Genomic DNA, 15,790 nt, shown 5'->3' with positions numbered 1-15,790 from the left:
ACTCAAATGTGTATCAGCTAGCTGCAAAGAAAAAATAGGAAGTGGTGAGGACTATAGCAAATGAGAGATAATGTGCCCATCTGGAAGGGGTAGCCCCTACTCAGCCATTGCCAGGGGACCACTCAGTCCTGGTGTTATTAGATCTTCAGATTGTTCTAGAGAGGCCAGAATCTGAATTTTCATATGAAACTTCCCTGATTTTTAAATGTTGGTCAATTAAAACAAATACTGTGTGGGAGAGAGAGAATATAATTCTGGTTGAGACTAAATGCCAAAGGTGGTCCCTGAGTGATGCAGAGACACATCTCATCTTTGGGAGCCTGTGAGGAATTAGCTGGAGTGTGGGCTCCCCTAGCAACTTCTGCCCTCTCATTTGGCAATGCTAAAAGGCTCATTTGGCAATGCTAAAAGGCTTCCCTTTGGAGGAAAGAAGGCCCCAGGTCCAAAGTCAACACTCTGGATCAGGAGTGGGGTGGAATTCCTCTCATTTTTTGGCTCATGAGTGTATGCCAGTGCAGAAAAAAAAAAAGTACTGCTAATGTCCACAATAAGTTAGTGTTAAATTGCCCAACAAATTACTGGTGGCCTACTTCAGGATGGATTATGACCTGCTGGCATCACTTTGATTATGACTGTGACTTCAGCCATGGTTGAGAAGCGCTGATTTTTAAAAAATGTGCTCTGAATCGAAGAGGATAGATTTGTGAAAAATGGGAGAGGAGAAACAGTGATGGCGTGCCCTCCTCATAAACAAAGATGCCAAAGTAATGTAGGTTGGGGAGTAGCAAATATCAAGGCTTATGACAACAGTGAGTGTTTACTGAGCAAATAAGCACTTTACTTGCCACTGTCCACTTTCCGTTCTGCATGTGACTGTGAAGGAAGGGCTATTTTTAAAGGGAAAGGAGTTCATAAAACCCACCATTGGTGTAGTGCTTGACATTTGCAGAGGTTTTAAATTCATTATCTGATTGTACCTGTGAGGATAAGCATTTTTACCTAACTTTGTTTTGTGTATTATGTTGTTGAGGCATAGGGGAGAAGAAATGACTTGGTTAAGAGCATCCAGCAAATGAGCCTAGGATTTAAATCCCTCTCATTGGGTTCCAAATGCAATATCATTTCCATAGATATATAGCTGCCCTTTTAATGCTTTCTAATTTTGACTTATCTGTGTAGTAGGTTTAATGAGTAGTATAGATATTTTTAGAGTTAATAACACAGTGTTTGATTTTATATTTATTTTTGTGTTTTTATATTTATTTTACATTTAAAAATAAAAAGTATTTTATTTTTATATTTAAAATATCAGCATAAACTCAAATATGGTATTAGTGTAATACACAAATAATATGAACTACAAATGTTTAAAATATAAGTTACATTATGTACCCAGAAAACAATGAAAGGAAATAGTGATTTTCAAAATGTTTTAGTATTTTTACATGCTTTGAGTCATCAACATTAAATTAATTAATAAATTATGGGGAATAGGTGTGCATATTAATTACTCAGGCATTATACTTAAAGAAGTATGATAATAAACAGGGGAGACATCACTAAAGTATTCAATCTCAATCAGTCTATCTCCTTTTCTTCCAGCTTCTCTCTCCAGCTTCTCTCCCTTTTTTGCCTTTTGTTTTCTTTTCTTTCCTCCTGTCTGTATTTTTATTTTCCCAGTAAGTGAAAAGATAATTTATAAGAAGCAAGAGACTCTTCAGGCTCAATCTTAATTATGCTTTTTTGCTTAATACATTTATCCACTCAATTCATTTAACAATGAATATTTATTGAGTACTTCATTAGTTTCCTGTCACTGCTGTAACAAATCAACCCAAACATGGTGGCTTAAAACAATGCAAATTAATTTTCTTATAGTTCTGGAGTCAGACATCTAAAATAAAGGTGTCAGCAGGTCTGCATTCTTTCTGGAAGCCCCTGAGGGGAGAATCTGTTTCTTGCCTTTTTCAGCTTCTAGAAGCCACTTGCATTCCTTGGCTCCTGGCCCCATCATCATATAGGTCTAACCTCTTGCTTCTATTGTCACATCCCCACTTTTGCCTTTTACTTTCTTGTCAACCTCTTATAAGGACCCTTGTGATTATATTGGGCCCACCAGGTTAACCCAGAATTCTCTCCCGATTTTAAAATCTGCTGGTTAGCAATCCAATTCCATCTGTAGCCTGAATTCCCCATTGCCATGTAAACAACATATTCACAGGTTCTGGGGATTAGGACATGTACATCTTTGGGGTCTGGGATAGTCAGCTTGCCACAAGTACCTACTGTGTGCCAGGCACAATACAGACTTATATTCTATTTGATTCTCTTTTCTTAATTAGATGTATTATCACTGACAGCTATAGATTCTTATGTCACTCAAAGAGCCTTTTTGAGTGACATAACAAACCACTATATCCCGTGTCCACCTCTTCAAAAACATAAGAGATATGCCATCTATTAATTGTGTCAGCTAAATGAAAAGTGTAGCATCCGATGTCACCACCAACCTCCAAAGAGGTGCTTTCATTTGAGGCAGTGGCTGTGATCAGTGTCAAGCACACTGGGATATCCAGAGTGGCCTCTCAGTACTTGATTGATGCTTTTACTTATTGTAATTCTTTCTCCTATCACAGGTTAATTAACACTCACTTAGTATAAATGCTAACCTTTTGGTCATCAATTCTCATAAGGATAGGAAATAGGGCAGTGTGTGGAATTGATCATCTTGACTGGGATACCTTAGCAAGTAAATAGAGGCACTATTAATAATCATGCAGGAACAATATGTGCAAAAGAGGACTGTTTTGGGAACACTGGGCCTTAGGGTCTCCCTATACACTAAGTCCAAATGACTAATAACAGCCATAAACACTGTGACTATGAAAATATTTTGAATACCCCATAGGTTCAGAGCACTGCAGTCAAAACTTTATTAACAAAACCTCATTTAATGTAAATCCTACAACAATCTTATAAATAGCTAGATATTATTATTATTATACATCCCTATTTTAGTGTTGAGGAGAATGAAGCTCAGAAGTTTATTTGTTTTTTTATTAAGGTATCATTGATGTACAATCTTATGAAGGTTTCACATGAGCAACATGGTGCTGCTTACTGTATTCACCCATATTACCAAGTCCACACCACACCCCATTGCAGTCACTGTCCATCAGTGTAGCAAAATGCCACAGTCACACTTGTTTTCTCTGTGCTACACTGTCTTCACTGTGACCACCTCACACCATGTGTGCCAATCAAATGTGCACCTCAATCCCCTTCTCCCTCCCTACCCACCCACCTCCCCCAACCACTCCCCTTTGGCAACCACTAGTCCCTTCATGGAGTCTGTGAGCCTGCTGCTGTTTTGATCCTTCAGTTTTGCTTTGTTGTTATACACCACAAATGAGTGAAATCGTTTGGTACTTGTCTTTCTCTGCCTGGCTTATTTCACTGAGCATAATACCCTCTAGCTCCATCCATGTTGTTGGAAATGGTAGGATTTGTTTTCTTCTTATGGCTGAATAATATTACATTTTGTATATATACTACATATTCTTTATCCACTCATCTACTGATGGACCCTTAGGTTGCTACTGTGTCTTGGCTACTGTTAATAATGCTGCAATAAACATAGGTTTTCAGATGTCTTTTTGAATCTGGGATCATGTTTTGTTTGGGCAAATTCCTGAGAGTGGAATTCCTGGGTCAAATGGTATTTCTATTTTTAGTTTTTTGAGGAACCCCTATATTGCTTTCCACAGTAGTTGAACTAATTGCATTTCCACCAACAGTGTAGGAGGGTTCCCCTTTCTCCACATCCTCACCAGCATTTGTTGTTGTTTGTCTTTTGGATGTTGGCCATTCTAACTGGTGTGAGGTGATGTCTCATTGTGGTTTTAATTTGCATTTCCCTGACAATTAGTGATGTGGAGCATCTTTTCATGTACCTGTTGGCCATCTGAATTTCTTCTTTGGAGAATTGTCTGTTCATATCCTCCACCCACTTTTTAGTTGGGTTATTTGCTTTTGGGTGTTGAGTCATGTGAGTTCTTTGTATATTTTGGATGTTAACCCCTTGTTGGATATGTCATTTATGAATATATTCTACCATACTGTAGGATGCCTTTTTGTTCTACTGATGGTGTCCTTTGCTGTACAGAAGTTTTGTAGCTGGATATAGTCCCATTTGTTCATTTTTGCTTTTTCCCTTGCCCAAGAAGATGTGTTCAGAAAAAAGTTCCTCATGTTTATATTTAAGAGCTTTTTGCCTATGTTTTCTTCTAAGAGTTTTATGGTTGCATGAGTTACATTCAGGTTATTTGATCCATTTCAAGTTTAATTTTGTGTATGGAGTTAGACAATATTCCAGTTCATACTCTTACATGTAGCTGTCCAGTTTTGCCTACACCAGTTGATGAAGAGACTGTCAATTCTCCCTTGTATACCCATGGCTCCTTTATCATATATTAATTGACCATATATGCTTGGGTTTATATCTGGACTCTCTAGTCTGTTCCATTGGTCTATGGGTCTATTCTTGTGCTAGTACCAAATTGTCTTGATTTCTGTGGCTTTGTAGTAGAGCTTGAAGTCGGGGAGCATAATCTTCCCAGCTTTATTCTTCCTCCTCAGGATTGCTTTGGCTATTTGTGGTCTTTTGTGGTTCCATATGAATTTTTGAACTATTTGTTCTAGTTCATTGAAGAATGCTGTTGGTATTTTGATAGGGATTACATTGAATCTGTAGATTGCCTTAGGCAGGATGACCATTTTGACAATATTAATTCTTCTTATCCTTGAGCATGGAATGTATTTCCACTTATTGGTGTCTTCTTTAATTTCTCTCCTGAGTGTCTTGTAGATTTCAGGGTATAGATCTTTCACTGCCTTGGTTAGGTTTTTTCCTAGGTATTTTATTGTTTTTGAAGCAATTGTAAATGGAATTCTTTTCCTGATTTCTTTTTCTGCTAGTTCATCATTAGTATATAGGAATGCAACAAATTTATGTGTATTATTTTGTATCCTGCAACTTTGCTGAATTCAGATATTAGATCTAGGAGTTTTGGAGTGGATTATTTAGGGTATTTTATGTATAATACCATGTCATCTGCAAACAGTGACAGTTTAACTCCTTCTTTACCAATCTGGATGTTTGTTTTCTTTGTGTTGTCTGATTGCTGTGGCGAGGACCTCCAGAACTATGTTGAATAAAAGTGGAAAGAGTGGACATCCTTGTCTTGTTCCTGATCTTAAAAGAAAAGCTTTCAGCTCTTCACTGTTAACTATGATGTTAACTTTGGGTTTGTCATATATGGTCTTTATTGTGCTGAGGTACTTCTTGCCCTCCTTACTCATTTTATTGAGAGTTTTATCATGAATGGATGTTGAATTTTGTGAATGCTTTTTCAGCATCTATGGATATGATCATGTGATTTTTGTCCATCTTTTTGTTGATGTGAATGACGATGTTGATGGATTTTTTAATATTGTACCATCCTTGCATCCCTGGAATAAAACCTACTTATTCATGATGGATGATCTTTTTGATGTATTTCTGAATTTGGTTTGCTAATATTTTGACGAGTATTTTTGCATCTGTGTTTATCAGGCATATTGGTCTATACTTTTCTTTATTTGTAGTGTCTTTGCCTGATTTTTGTACTAGAGTGATGCTGGCTTCATAGAGTGAGTTTGGAAGTATTCCCTCCTCTTCTACTTTTTGGAAAACTTTAAGGAGGATGGGTATTAGGTCTTCACTAAATGTTTGATAAAATTCAGTGGTGAAGCCATCTGGTCCAGCGGTTTTGTTCTTAGGTATTTTGTTGATTACCAGTTCAATTTCATTGCTGGTAATTGGTCTGTTCAGATTTTCTATTTCTTCCTGGGTCAGTCTTGGAAGTTTGTATTTTGCTAGAAAGTTGTCCATTTCTTCTAGGTTATCCAGTTTGTTAGCATATAACTTTTCATGGTATTCTCTAATAATTTTTTGTATTTCTGTGGTGTCTATAGTGATTTTCCCTTTCTCAATTCTGATTCTGTTTATATGTATAGACTCTCTTTTTTTTCTTCGTAAGTCTGGCTAGGGGTTTATCTATTGTGTTTATTTTCTCAAAGAACCAGCTCCGGCTTTCACTGATTCTTTCTATTGTTTTATTCTTCTCAATTTTATTTATTTATTCTCTTATCTTTATTGTGTCCATCCTTCTTCTGTCTTTGGTTCTCAGTTTTTCTTCTTTTTCTAGTTTCATCAATTGTGAGTTTAGACTGTTCATTTGGATTTGTTCTTCTTTCCTGAGGTACTCCTGTATTGCAATATACTTCCCTCTTAACATGGCCTTCATTGCACCCCACGATTTTGTGGTGTTGAGTTGTTATTTTTATTTGCTCTGTATATTGCTTGATCTCTGTTTTTATGTGGTCATTGATCCATTGATTATTTTGGAGCATGTTGTTGAGCCTCCATGTGTTTGTGGGCTTTTTTGTTTTCTTCACAAAATTTATTACTAGTTTCATACCTTTGTGGTCTAAGAAGCTGGTTGGCACAATTTCAATAATCCTTCTGAATTTACTGAGGCTCTTTTTGTGGCCTAGTATATGATCTGTTCTGGAAAGTGTTCCATGTGCACTTGAGAAGAATGTTTATGCTGCTGCTTTTGGGTGGAGTGTTCTGTAGATGTCTGTTCTAATGTGTTGTTCAGTGCCTCTATCTCCTTACTTATTTTGTCTGGTTGATCTGTCCTTTAGAGTGAATGGTGTATAGAAGTCTTCTAAAATGAATGCATTGCATTCTATCTCACCCTTTAATTCTTTTAATATTTGTTTCACCTATTAGGTGCTCCTATATTGTGTTATAACATAGATAGTTATAATTATAGCATAGATAGTTATAACTGTTATATCCTCTTGTTGGACTGACCCATTTATCATTATTTAATGTCCTTCTTTGTTTCTTGATACTTTGTTTTGAAGTCTATCTTGTCTGATACAAGTACTACAGCTACTGCTATTTTCTCCCTATTAGTTGCATGAAGTATCTTTTTCCATCCCCTCACTATTAGTCTGTGTATGTCTTTGGATTTGAAGTGAATCTCTTGTAGGCAACATATAGATGGTTCTTGTTTTTTTTATCCATTCAGTGACTCTGTCTAGATTGGTGCATTCAGTCCATTTACATTTAGGGTGATTTTTGATAGATATCTACTTATTGCTATTGCAGGCTTTAGATTTGTGGTTACCAAAGGTTCAAGGGCATCTTCTTTACTATCTAACAGTCTAACTTAACTCACTTAGTACGCTATTTCAAACACAATCTAAAGGTTCTTTTTTTTCTTCCCTTTCTGCACTCTTTGTGTATCCTTTGACTGATTTGCTGGTTGTTGACTTAATTTTGCATTTGCTTAGTAATTAATTGGTCTACTTCCTTTATTGTGTTTTTATTTTCTCTGGTAATAGCTATTTAAACTTGGGAGCATTTGCAACCATAGTAATTCCTCCAAAATACATGATGAGATGATTTTTGGGAGGTAAATTCCCTCAACTTTTGCTTATCTGGAAACTGTTTAATCCCTCCTTCAAATTTAAATGGTAATCTTGCTGAGTAGAGGATTCTCGGGTCGAGGTCCTTCTGTTTCATTGCATTAAATATATCATGTGACTGCTTCTGGCCTGTTAGGTTTCTATTGAGAAGTCTGACAATAGCCTGATGGGTTTTCCTTTGTATGTAATCTTTTTTCTCTCTGGGTGCTTTTAATACTCTGTTCTTGTCCTTGATCTTTGCCATTTTATTCATTATATGTCTTGGTGTTGTCTTCCTAGGTTCCCTTGTGCTGGGAGATCTGTGCACTTCCATGGCCTAAGAGACTGTTTCCTTCCCCAGACTGGGGACATTTTCAGCAATTGTTTCCTGAAGGAGACTTACTGTCCCTTTTTCTCTCTTTCTTTTGGTACTGCTATAATGTGAATATTATTCCGTTTGGATTGGTCACACAGTTCTCTTAATATTCTTTCATTCCTAGAGATCCTTTTTTCTCTCTGTGCCTCAGCTTCTTTATATTCCTGTTCTTTAATTTCTATTTCATTTACCATATCCTCTACCCCATCTAATCTGCTTTCAAATCCCTCCATTGTATGTTTCATTTCAGATACTGTATTTTTCAAAGTTTCTCTTTCTTGAAGTCCTCCCTAAGGTCTTGAATATTTTTCTGTAGCTCTATGAGCATGTTTATGATTTTTATTTTGAAATATTTATCAGAAAGGTCGGTGATTTCAGTTACACTTGGCCCTCTTTCTGGTGTTTGTGGGATTTTGGTTTGTACCAGGTTCTTTTGCCATTTCATATTTGTAATGAATAATATGGAATAATAATTTTGTGTAGGTGGCACCCTCTCATGTCCCTAAGCTCAACTGTCTCAAGCTGCTCAGCACCTGTAGCAATGGTGGGGGTTGCAGGCGAGCAGAACCTGCACCTGTCAGGATCAAAGAGCTCTTTCTTGCTTCCTGGCTGCAGTGCCTGCCTCCACTACCAGGGCCAGTGAGCCAAGCATGCAGGGAGGCACTTCCACATTATGTCACTGTAGCTGCCATAGGCAGGGCCACCCCCTGACAGGCATTGCACAATGGTGGGGGCAGCAGGTTTGTGAACCTGTGCTAGCTGGGAGGAAGTAGTGGCAGGCTGCTATTGTGATTGGCTGCCTTGATGGGCATCACCAGCCAGTGGATGGAGTGCTTGAAGCTCCTGAAAGTTCTCAACATACTGGGCTGAGTGCGCTGGGATGATTTTGTCCACCTATCCTTTCTCTTGAGAGCAAGCTATGTGTAGTCCTTGGTGCTTTAGCAGCCCTCTCACTGTTGGGAAGTTTTTCAAGTGCCCGCCTTTCTTTTGTTTCAGAGCAGCCAGTTGTGGGTACCTGTCCTCCATAAGTGGCTGGAATCTCAGTGTCTCAGTATTCCACCTGTTTTAGCTTTCCAACCCCTCTAATCTCCAGAGCACCATGTAATGGAGGTTTATGCTCCCAGAGCAGATCTTAAGGTCTGGGTGTTCAGCAGTCCTAGGCCTCCACTCCCTCTCCACTCCATTTCTCTTCCTCCCACTGGTGAGCTGGGGTGGTGGGAGGGTTTAGGTACTGCTGGATCGCAGCTTTGTTACTTTACCCCTTTCTGTGAAGTCTTTCTTTTCCCCACATATAGGCAGTCCATCGCAGCCTTCTTTCTGGTCACTCTTGCAGGATTACTTGTGTTTTGTTTGCTCTATTTTCATATTATATGTGGTTTTGGGAGGAGGTTTCTGTCTCACATCTCACTCTGCCATCTTTAAGCCAGTCCAGTCAAAGCTCAGAAATTTAAAGATACAGCTTAAGTTAGTAAGTTGCTGAGTTAGGATTCAAACCCAATTTTGTAAAACCCTGAAACAAATACTTTTGTCTTTCCTTCCAGAGAAGGTATAGTCTCTTGGAAATTATTGAATTACAGTTGTCAGCTGGGTTCAGTCGGTTATTTTAAGAATGAAGTTACATGTTATAGATACAGTGTCTTTGTTAGAGGTCTGTAAAAAACCAGGAACTATACAACTTGTTATTTCTTTGTCTTTCCTTTAGGTCTGCCAGTTTGTTGTCTCTGTAAATGGGCTCAACGTGCTGCATGTAGACTACCGGACTGTGAGCAATCTGATTCTGACTGGCCCACGGACGATTGTCATGGAAGTTATGGAGGAGTTAGAGTGCTAAGCAGATGGCCCTCCCAGCCCTTCAGGGAGCCTGTGGAGGATCAGAGCCAGAACAGCTCAAAGCAATGCAATGAGAAGACATCCATACACATGGATGGCTTTGGACATACAAATCTTTTCTCCATACATACATATCTTAATTTGCATTTCACACACTGTTTGAATGTGGAAGAATCGGGTAATACATCAAAAAAACAATTTGGGTCAGTGTAGAAAACTTTGAGAAATCGAATTTTCTTACATAGTACAGTTGCCTTACTCTGTTTCTGTTTGTAGTTCTCATCCATTGTATTTTTATCTTAATTTAGAGAATGTTGTTGAAAAGCTTCTCTAGCCAAAACAGCAACATGCTAAATCCTCTCCACTAGGAGTCATAGTTTTCACAGACTTTAATATGAGCATGAAACTCTCTAGGAAAGGATCTAGATTTCACCAAACTTCAAATTAAAGCAACATCTAAGGGACTATTACCTGTTAATTAGTATTTTGAAGAAGATTCTAAAGCATTCAAGTGCTTAAAAGCCATCAAATAATGACTTTTTCTTAATTCCTGCCTTTAGTATCAACTTTTAACCTAACCTATGTTTTCAAGTACAGCATTTCTTAAAAAATAAATACCTTGAGATGATATGGTAAGGTAGATAGGGAGATACTGCTTAAACCTATTTCCTCTGTTTTCTCTTTCTGAGCCTAAATCATTTTGTTCTGTCAATCAGCAACAACACCTTTCTAAAATTAATCCTGAATATGTTGAATGTAAAAGCAGAGAAGTTTTTATATACACACATAATTCAAAACCAAGCTGCTGGCAAGATTTCACTTTCAAGTTGTCCCTTTTTAAGCAAAGTAGTCTGGAACTTGGCCCATATGTGATAAAACTTGAAATTAAATTGCCTACTGGCCTGACTTTTTACTAGCTTTCTAGTGTAACATATTCTAAGTACATGACATGCTGCTTTTTGGGCAGGGATATTTTTCACCAAAAGCACCATCTTGTGTTGTAATTTTTCAACTCACTTGTATATAAGCGAATTTCTTTTTTGGTCTAGAAAAGAAAGCATTTGAGGGCTTAGTATGTAGGAGAAATTCCTCATAGTGCCAAATTAGGGAGTCAGGGAATGCTAAATTCTTCTTAATTTTATGTAATGTGTTCTGAATGACAATGTTACTTTCTTATCATGTATTAACAAAGTAAAATATAATTTTTTGTTGATAGATCATCATAACATATCGGTACTGGTGAAATGGACATACTGTGCTAAAGATGTTACATATATATATGTTCCTGATAATCCAAGTTTTCCAATCTGTAGCTTTAGTCAGAGACTAGGACTTTGATGTAGTATAGAATGTCTAATATTAATACTGTGGGTCTACATTTGATAAATAGTATCGTCTCCGTGTGTATGTGCATTTATACTGTATGCTCTGGCAGTCACCATGTGTGATCTCTTAATCCTCATCACAACAACCCTGCAAGGTAGGTGTTAGTCACTCTCATTTTTCAGATGTGAAAACTAAGTCTGAGCAAGTTTTGAAATGGTCTCTAAATTCACACAGTGGCGAGAACTGATAAGTGATATAAGCCTGGATTCAAATGTGGGTTTATTCAACAATAAAGCTGCCCTTTTCCCAGCCTTTCCCCATTTAGGGACCTTCTGTTGAGGACTTTTCCATACCTAATACTGTGGTACAACTACTCCTCACTTATCCTTACTGACCTGTGAGGTCAGTGTTGTCATTATCTCCATTTTACAACTGAGGAAACTGACCTTATTAAGAAGTTGGTCATATGCTCAAGTCCACACAACTAGAAAGTGGGAGACCTTACCATTCAGCTTTAAAAAGGCTTAACACATCTTTAAAAGATGAGTCTTAAATGCTTTCTGTCACCAAGTGCTCATTAATTGAGAAAAGGAGAAGGAACGCCTCTCGGGGAATGACATCTTCTCCTGCTACTTTTACTTTTTACTCAAGTCCCAAGGCCTGTTATCTTGGGTCCTGACATAACATCACTTCCCTTCAGCCAATCTAAGCACCAGAGAAGCATCTGTCTTTATTTACTCCATATAGCCTCTTGCTTGTGAAATTTCTTTGATTCAGAGAATGTCATTGATGTCTGTGGTCAAATGAACAGTGAGGTGAAGAAAGGAAGGAGGAAGGACGAGGGAGGAAGGAACTGTTCCCTCCTTTGGTTCTCATCATCCTCAGTTTAAAGGCCAAATGCCAGAGGATTCTACCCAAGGCCAAGAGAGCTTTACCTGACTACCCCTCCATCCCACCCCTGACATTCTCATGCTGTAATTACAGTAAATGCTCCCACTCCTGTAGGGGCCCCATTTAGACCCCTCCAGCCTTTGCACATGCAGTTTCTCCTCCATGAAATATTCTTCCTCCTTCTTTGCCTGGAGAAAAAAATCTGTCTTGTTAACTCTCCTTAGATGCTATCTCCTCTGAGAAACCTTTTCCAGCTCCCTAGTTGTGGAATTAATGCTCCTCTAAATCCCCATGGACCCGGTGCCCTAACTCCCTGTAATTAGTGCACTGACCACATTTACTTTGAGCTTGTCCCAGTGCATGTCTGTCTCCCTAACTACACTTTGAGCATCTGCAGGACAGAGACTGTGTCTTGTCCCCCAGCTAGTCCCATCAGCCAGCACAGTGTGTCAGCTGTCTATTGCTGTGTAGCCAATCCCCCCAAACATGGCTTCTAAGACTATTTGTTCATGATTTCCTGTGGGTTGGCAGTTCGGGCCGAGCCATGTGGGGATGGCTGGCCCTTGCTCCAGGCGGTGCTGTTCAGGTTCACACAAACATGTGCCTGGTCCAGGGTGACTTCTCACACATGTTATTGGCTGGAGCTGTTGGCTGAGGTGCCTCAGTGCCACTCCATGGGGCCTTTCCCACCACAAGACCTTGCGTGGACTTGCTTAGAAGTGCACAGCGTTACTGCCATAGCATTTTGTTGTCCAGAGCAAGTCATGAACCAGCTCAGAATCAAGAGGTGAGGAAATAAGCTCTACCTTTGATGGGAGGAGCTGCAAAGAATTTGTGGCTACTTTTAATCCACCCAGGGAAGGTACCACTATTTATTAAAGAAAGGGTCAAGAAGTTACCTAGTGATTGAAAAGCTTCAGCTTTCCAAATATAAAGTACTTACCAAACACTGGGTAAAAGTGTCATATTAAGTTGTGAATAAAGCCCAGTGCCAATGAAAACAGCAGTCAGGAAATCCTAAAACAGTGGTGCCCCGTGGAGCCATGGAGAGCACAGTTTAGTCTTCTCATTTTGCTAATGAGGAAACCGAGGTGTGGGGTAGTCAGGTGGCTCCTACCCCACCCTCATAAGGCTTGTTGGGGCCAGAGCCTGTGCCAAATGTTAGTCTCCTGCCCTCCAATTCTACGTCCTTTACAGTATTGCCTTCTGCAGGGAGGATAATGTGGTAAAAATAGGCCTTTGGCTTTGGAGCATTCATAAAATGCAAGTGGCATCACATACGGTGAAGGTGAAGGGTATACATTTTAACTGACTCAGGTCTTCGGTGGTTATACCTTGTCATTAAAAAATAAGTATTTTGTGTGATATTTTGACAGCCAAATTTTAAAATTTAGAAACTCCTTTCCTAATTGTAACACCACGAATTATTCTAAAATAACAGTAAGCAGTGTTTCTCACAGCTTTTGTTTCATGTGTTGTGTCCATGTGTATCAGTGAGTGGTGTGCGAGGTTTCATTGGGAACCCCACAATGGCTTTCTTTGTTCCCAGAGAAAAACACTTTTGATTTTCTCAGGTGTTTGTGTAATGTGTTTGTGTTTTTGTGATGGAGATAGAAATCATTTTTTGTTTCTTCATTAGCACGGTATGTGCTGTCAACTCAGATTTGAAAGCCTTGTTTGTTCATTCTACTATAGAGAGAAAAGTGCAGTTGCCTTTTGGGGTGGTCCTCTTGCCTGATGTTTTATTATTAATCTCCGTATAAATTGATAAAGGGACTAGTTGAGAAATGATGGTTAACATGAAGAAGAGATCCATGTTTGAGTAAATTAAATGTGATCAGCTTCACACCATCTTATAAAAGGTGAATGCATTGGAGTGGTAGCAATTAATAATTTAAAAATCATGGGTTTCTGTTCAAAATGGAATCTCACATTTCCAGATAATCATTCCTTTCAAATATATTGTACAAATAGTCTAATTTTAAGGTCTGTTTTAAATGGATGGTAATAACTCTTCTCTTGTGTTGATTATTAATCATTTCATTTTGATTATAAATCATCCAAAGAACTCTAGAATATTTCAGTTTTACTAGCTGGTTAGAGATGATTGATATCATTGATCATGGTTTTCCTCATTTAAGGAAGAATTTCAGGTGTAATTTGTTTTTTCCCAGCTCAATACCAAAAGGATAAAGCTGCAGTGTACCAAAATGAAGTTCATCATCAAAGTTCGCATATGGTATTGTCAAATGCATTAATATATGTACTTAAGGTATATGTTTATTTTCAAATTAGGTTGAAATTTATGTTTTCCTTTCTTAAAAATTGTAGCATACTTAAAATTATGTGAAAATACATTGTGTAATATGAAATAAATGTTAAGTCTTTAAAACAATGACTTTAGAGCTATAGCTTTTCCTGTCTTTTAGAACAAACTAGCCATTTTTTATCCTAAGAAAAGGTTGCATTATTAAGAAAGCTGATCTACCAACCTATCAGAGAAAACACGTAAGATTCATATCTAATTCTGTAATGTAGCCGAGAGTGCCATTTGTAAAACTACTTAATGATGGATGTTTTCTGAAGCTCTTTTTCTTGAAAAAAAAGTGCATTAAAAAAGCTTTTTTCTGTACTGTATTTGATTTGAAATAATTTTCTCCCTATATAGCCCAGAGTTGATAAGTACTATAAAATAATCTATATGGAAAAATGCTTTGTGATTGTTTACTACTCTGGGAGAATGTTAGTTATTTTTTTTTATTTTCAACTCATTAGGAAATCAGTTACATAATTCATTATGCATAGGGCGGAGGGTCAACTATATGGGGGGCAAGTGGTTATTCAGATTACATTCAATATTAACCAAAAGAACTTTACATTTTTCTCTCATTTTTTCATGTATTTACTCATTCATTCATTCAGGAAACCTACTGAAGATTTGATGTTGATGGATGTGTGTTTAGGTCCTGGGAATATATGACTGAGTATACATGACCCTGGATTCAGCTCATTCTTTAAGACTCACTTCTGGGCTTGTCTTCTAGAAGTCTTCTCTCCATGGAGAGAGTGGAATATGAAGTCATGGTGTTGAAGCAGGTGGTTTAATGCCAGACACAACCCTCATTTAGCTGTATCCTTCCCAGTCCCATCCCTCACTCTCCCTTACCCAAAGTAATTACAACAGTGAATGCTGAGTTTACCATCTTCTTGTTCTTTTTTTCCTCAATAATTATTTAGACTTTTTACAAAAATGAACTTCATTAAAAGAGCATCAATTTTAGATAATCTTCAGGGACGTGCCTGTTTTTATTCGGGATTATATTATTAAGATTCTTCTGGACTTTTGTGTGTAGTTATAATGAATTCTTTTTTCATGACTTCATGTAAATTTCTAGAGCAAAAATTATTTGTTTTTTTTGTCATTGGACATTTGAGCTGTTTCCATTGTTGCTGTTGTTGTCCTAAATGGAGTCACTAGGAACATACTTACTCCATCTCCTGGGAGTAAGGAATGAGTGTCTCTGAGGTACCCGCTTTGGAGAAGAACTGCTGTGTCATAGGAAATGGGAATGCTAACTTAATAAGGTCACATCTAATTGGTTTACCAAGTGGTTTCATATTTTGGGAGTGTACTAATAATGTGATATATGTTGATTAATATCTTCTCTAGCACTTGATATTCTGAGACTTCCTAATTTTTGTCAAATAAATGTCTATTTGGCCAGTGATACTGAGAGTCCTGATTTGCTGCAAAGTTCATAAAATTGAAAGCATAGAAAAATGTAAGTAGTAGTTTGTAATCTTAACTCACTATATTAATATTTTTGCAATGCCCAAAATGTCTTG

The 15,790-nt window shown here is 37.8% G+C and overlaps 1 protein-coding gene across 2 annotated transcripts in view; it reads left to right on the top strand.

The window, feature by feature from the left end:
* The window catches only part of DEPTOR (DEP domain containing MTOR interacting protein), a 156,219-nt gene extending 141,638 nt beyond the window's left edge, over positions 1-14,581 (top strand). The window contains exon 9 of one of the 2 annotated variants that reach the window (XM_036876272.2): positions 14,119-14,581. In XM_036876272.2, coding sequence (XP_036732167.2) covers positions 14,119-14,202 — 84 coding nt within the window. In that variant the 3' untranslated portion in view covers positions 14,203-14,581. Of the gene's footprint in view, positions 1-9,599 lie in introns of both variants that reach the window. The other variant, XM_036876271.2, reaches the window with a different exon arrangement.
* The last annotated feature ends 1,209 nt before the right edge of the window (positions 14,582-15,790 follow it).

Source organism: Manis pentadactyla, chromosome 3 (genome assembly GCF_030020395.1).
Source record: "Manis pentadactyla isolate mManPen7 chromosome 3, mManPen7.hap1, whole genome shotgun sequence".
Classification (NCBI taxonomy): Eukaryota; Metazoa; Chordata; class Mammalia; order Pholidota; family Manidae; genus Manis; species Manis pentadactyla.
The sequence above is the reverse complement of the archived record's forward strand: the minus strand, read 5'-3'. Positions and strand labels throughout refer to the sequence as shown.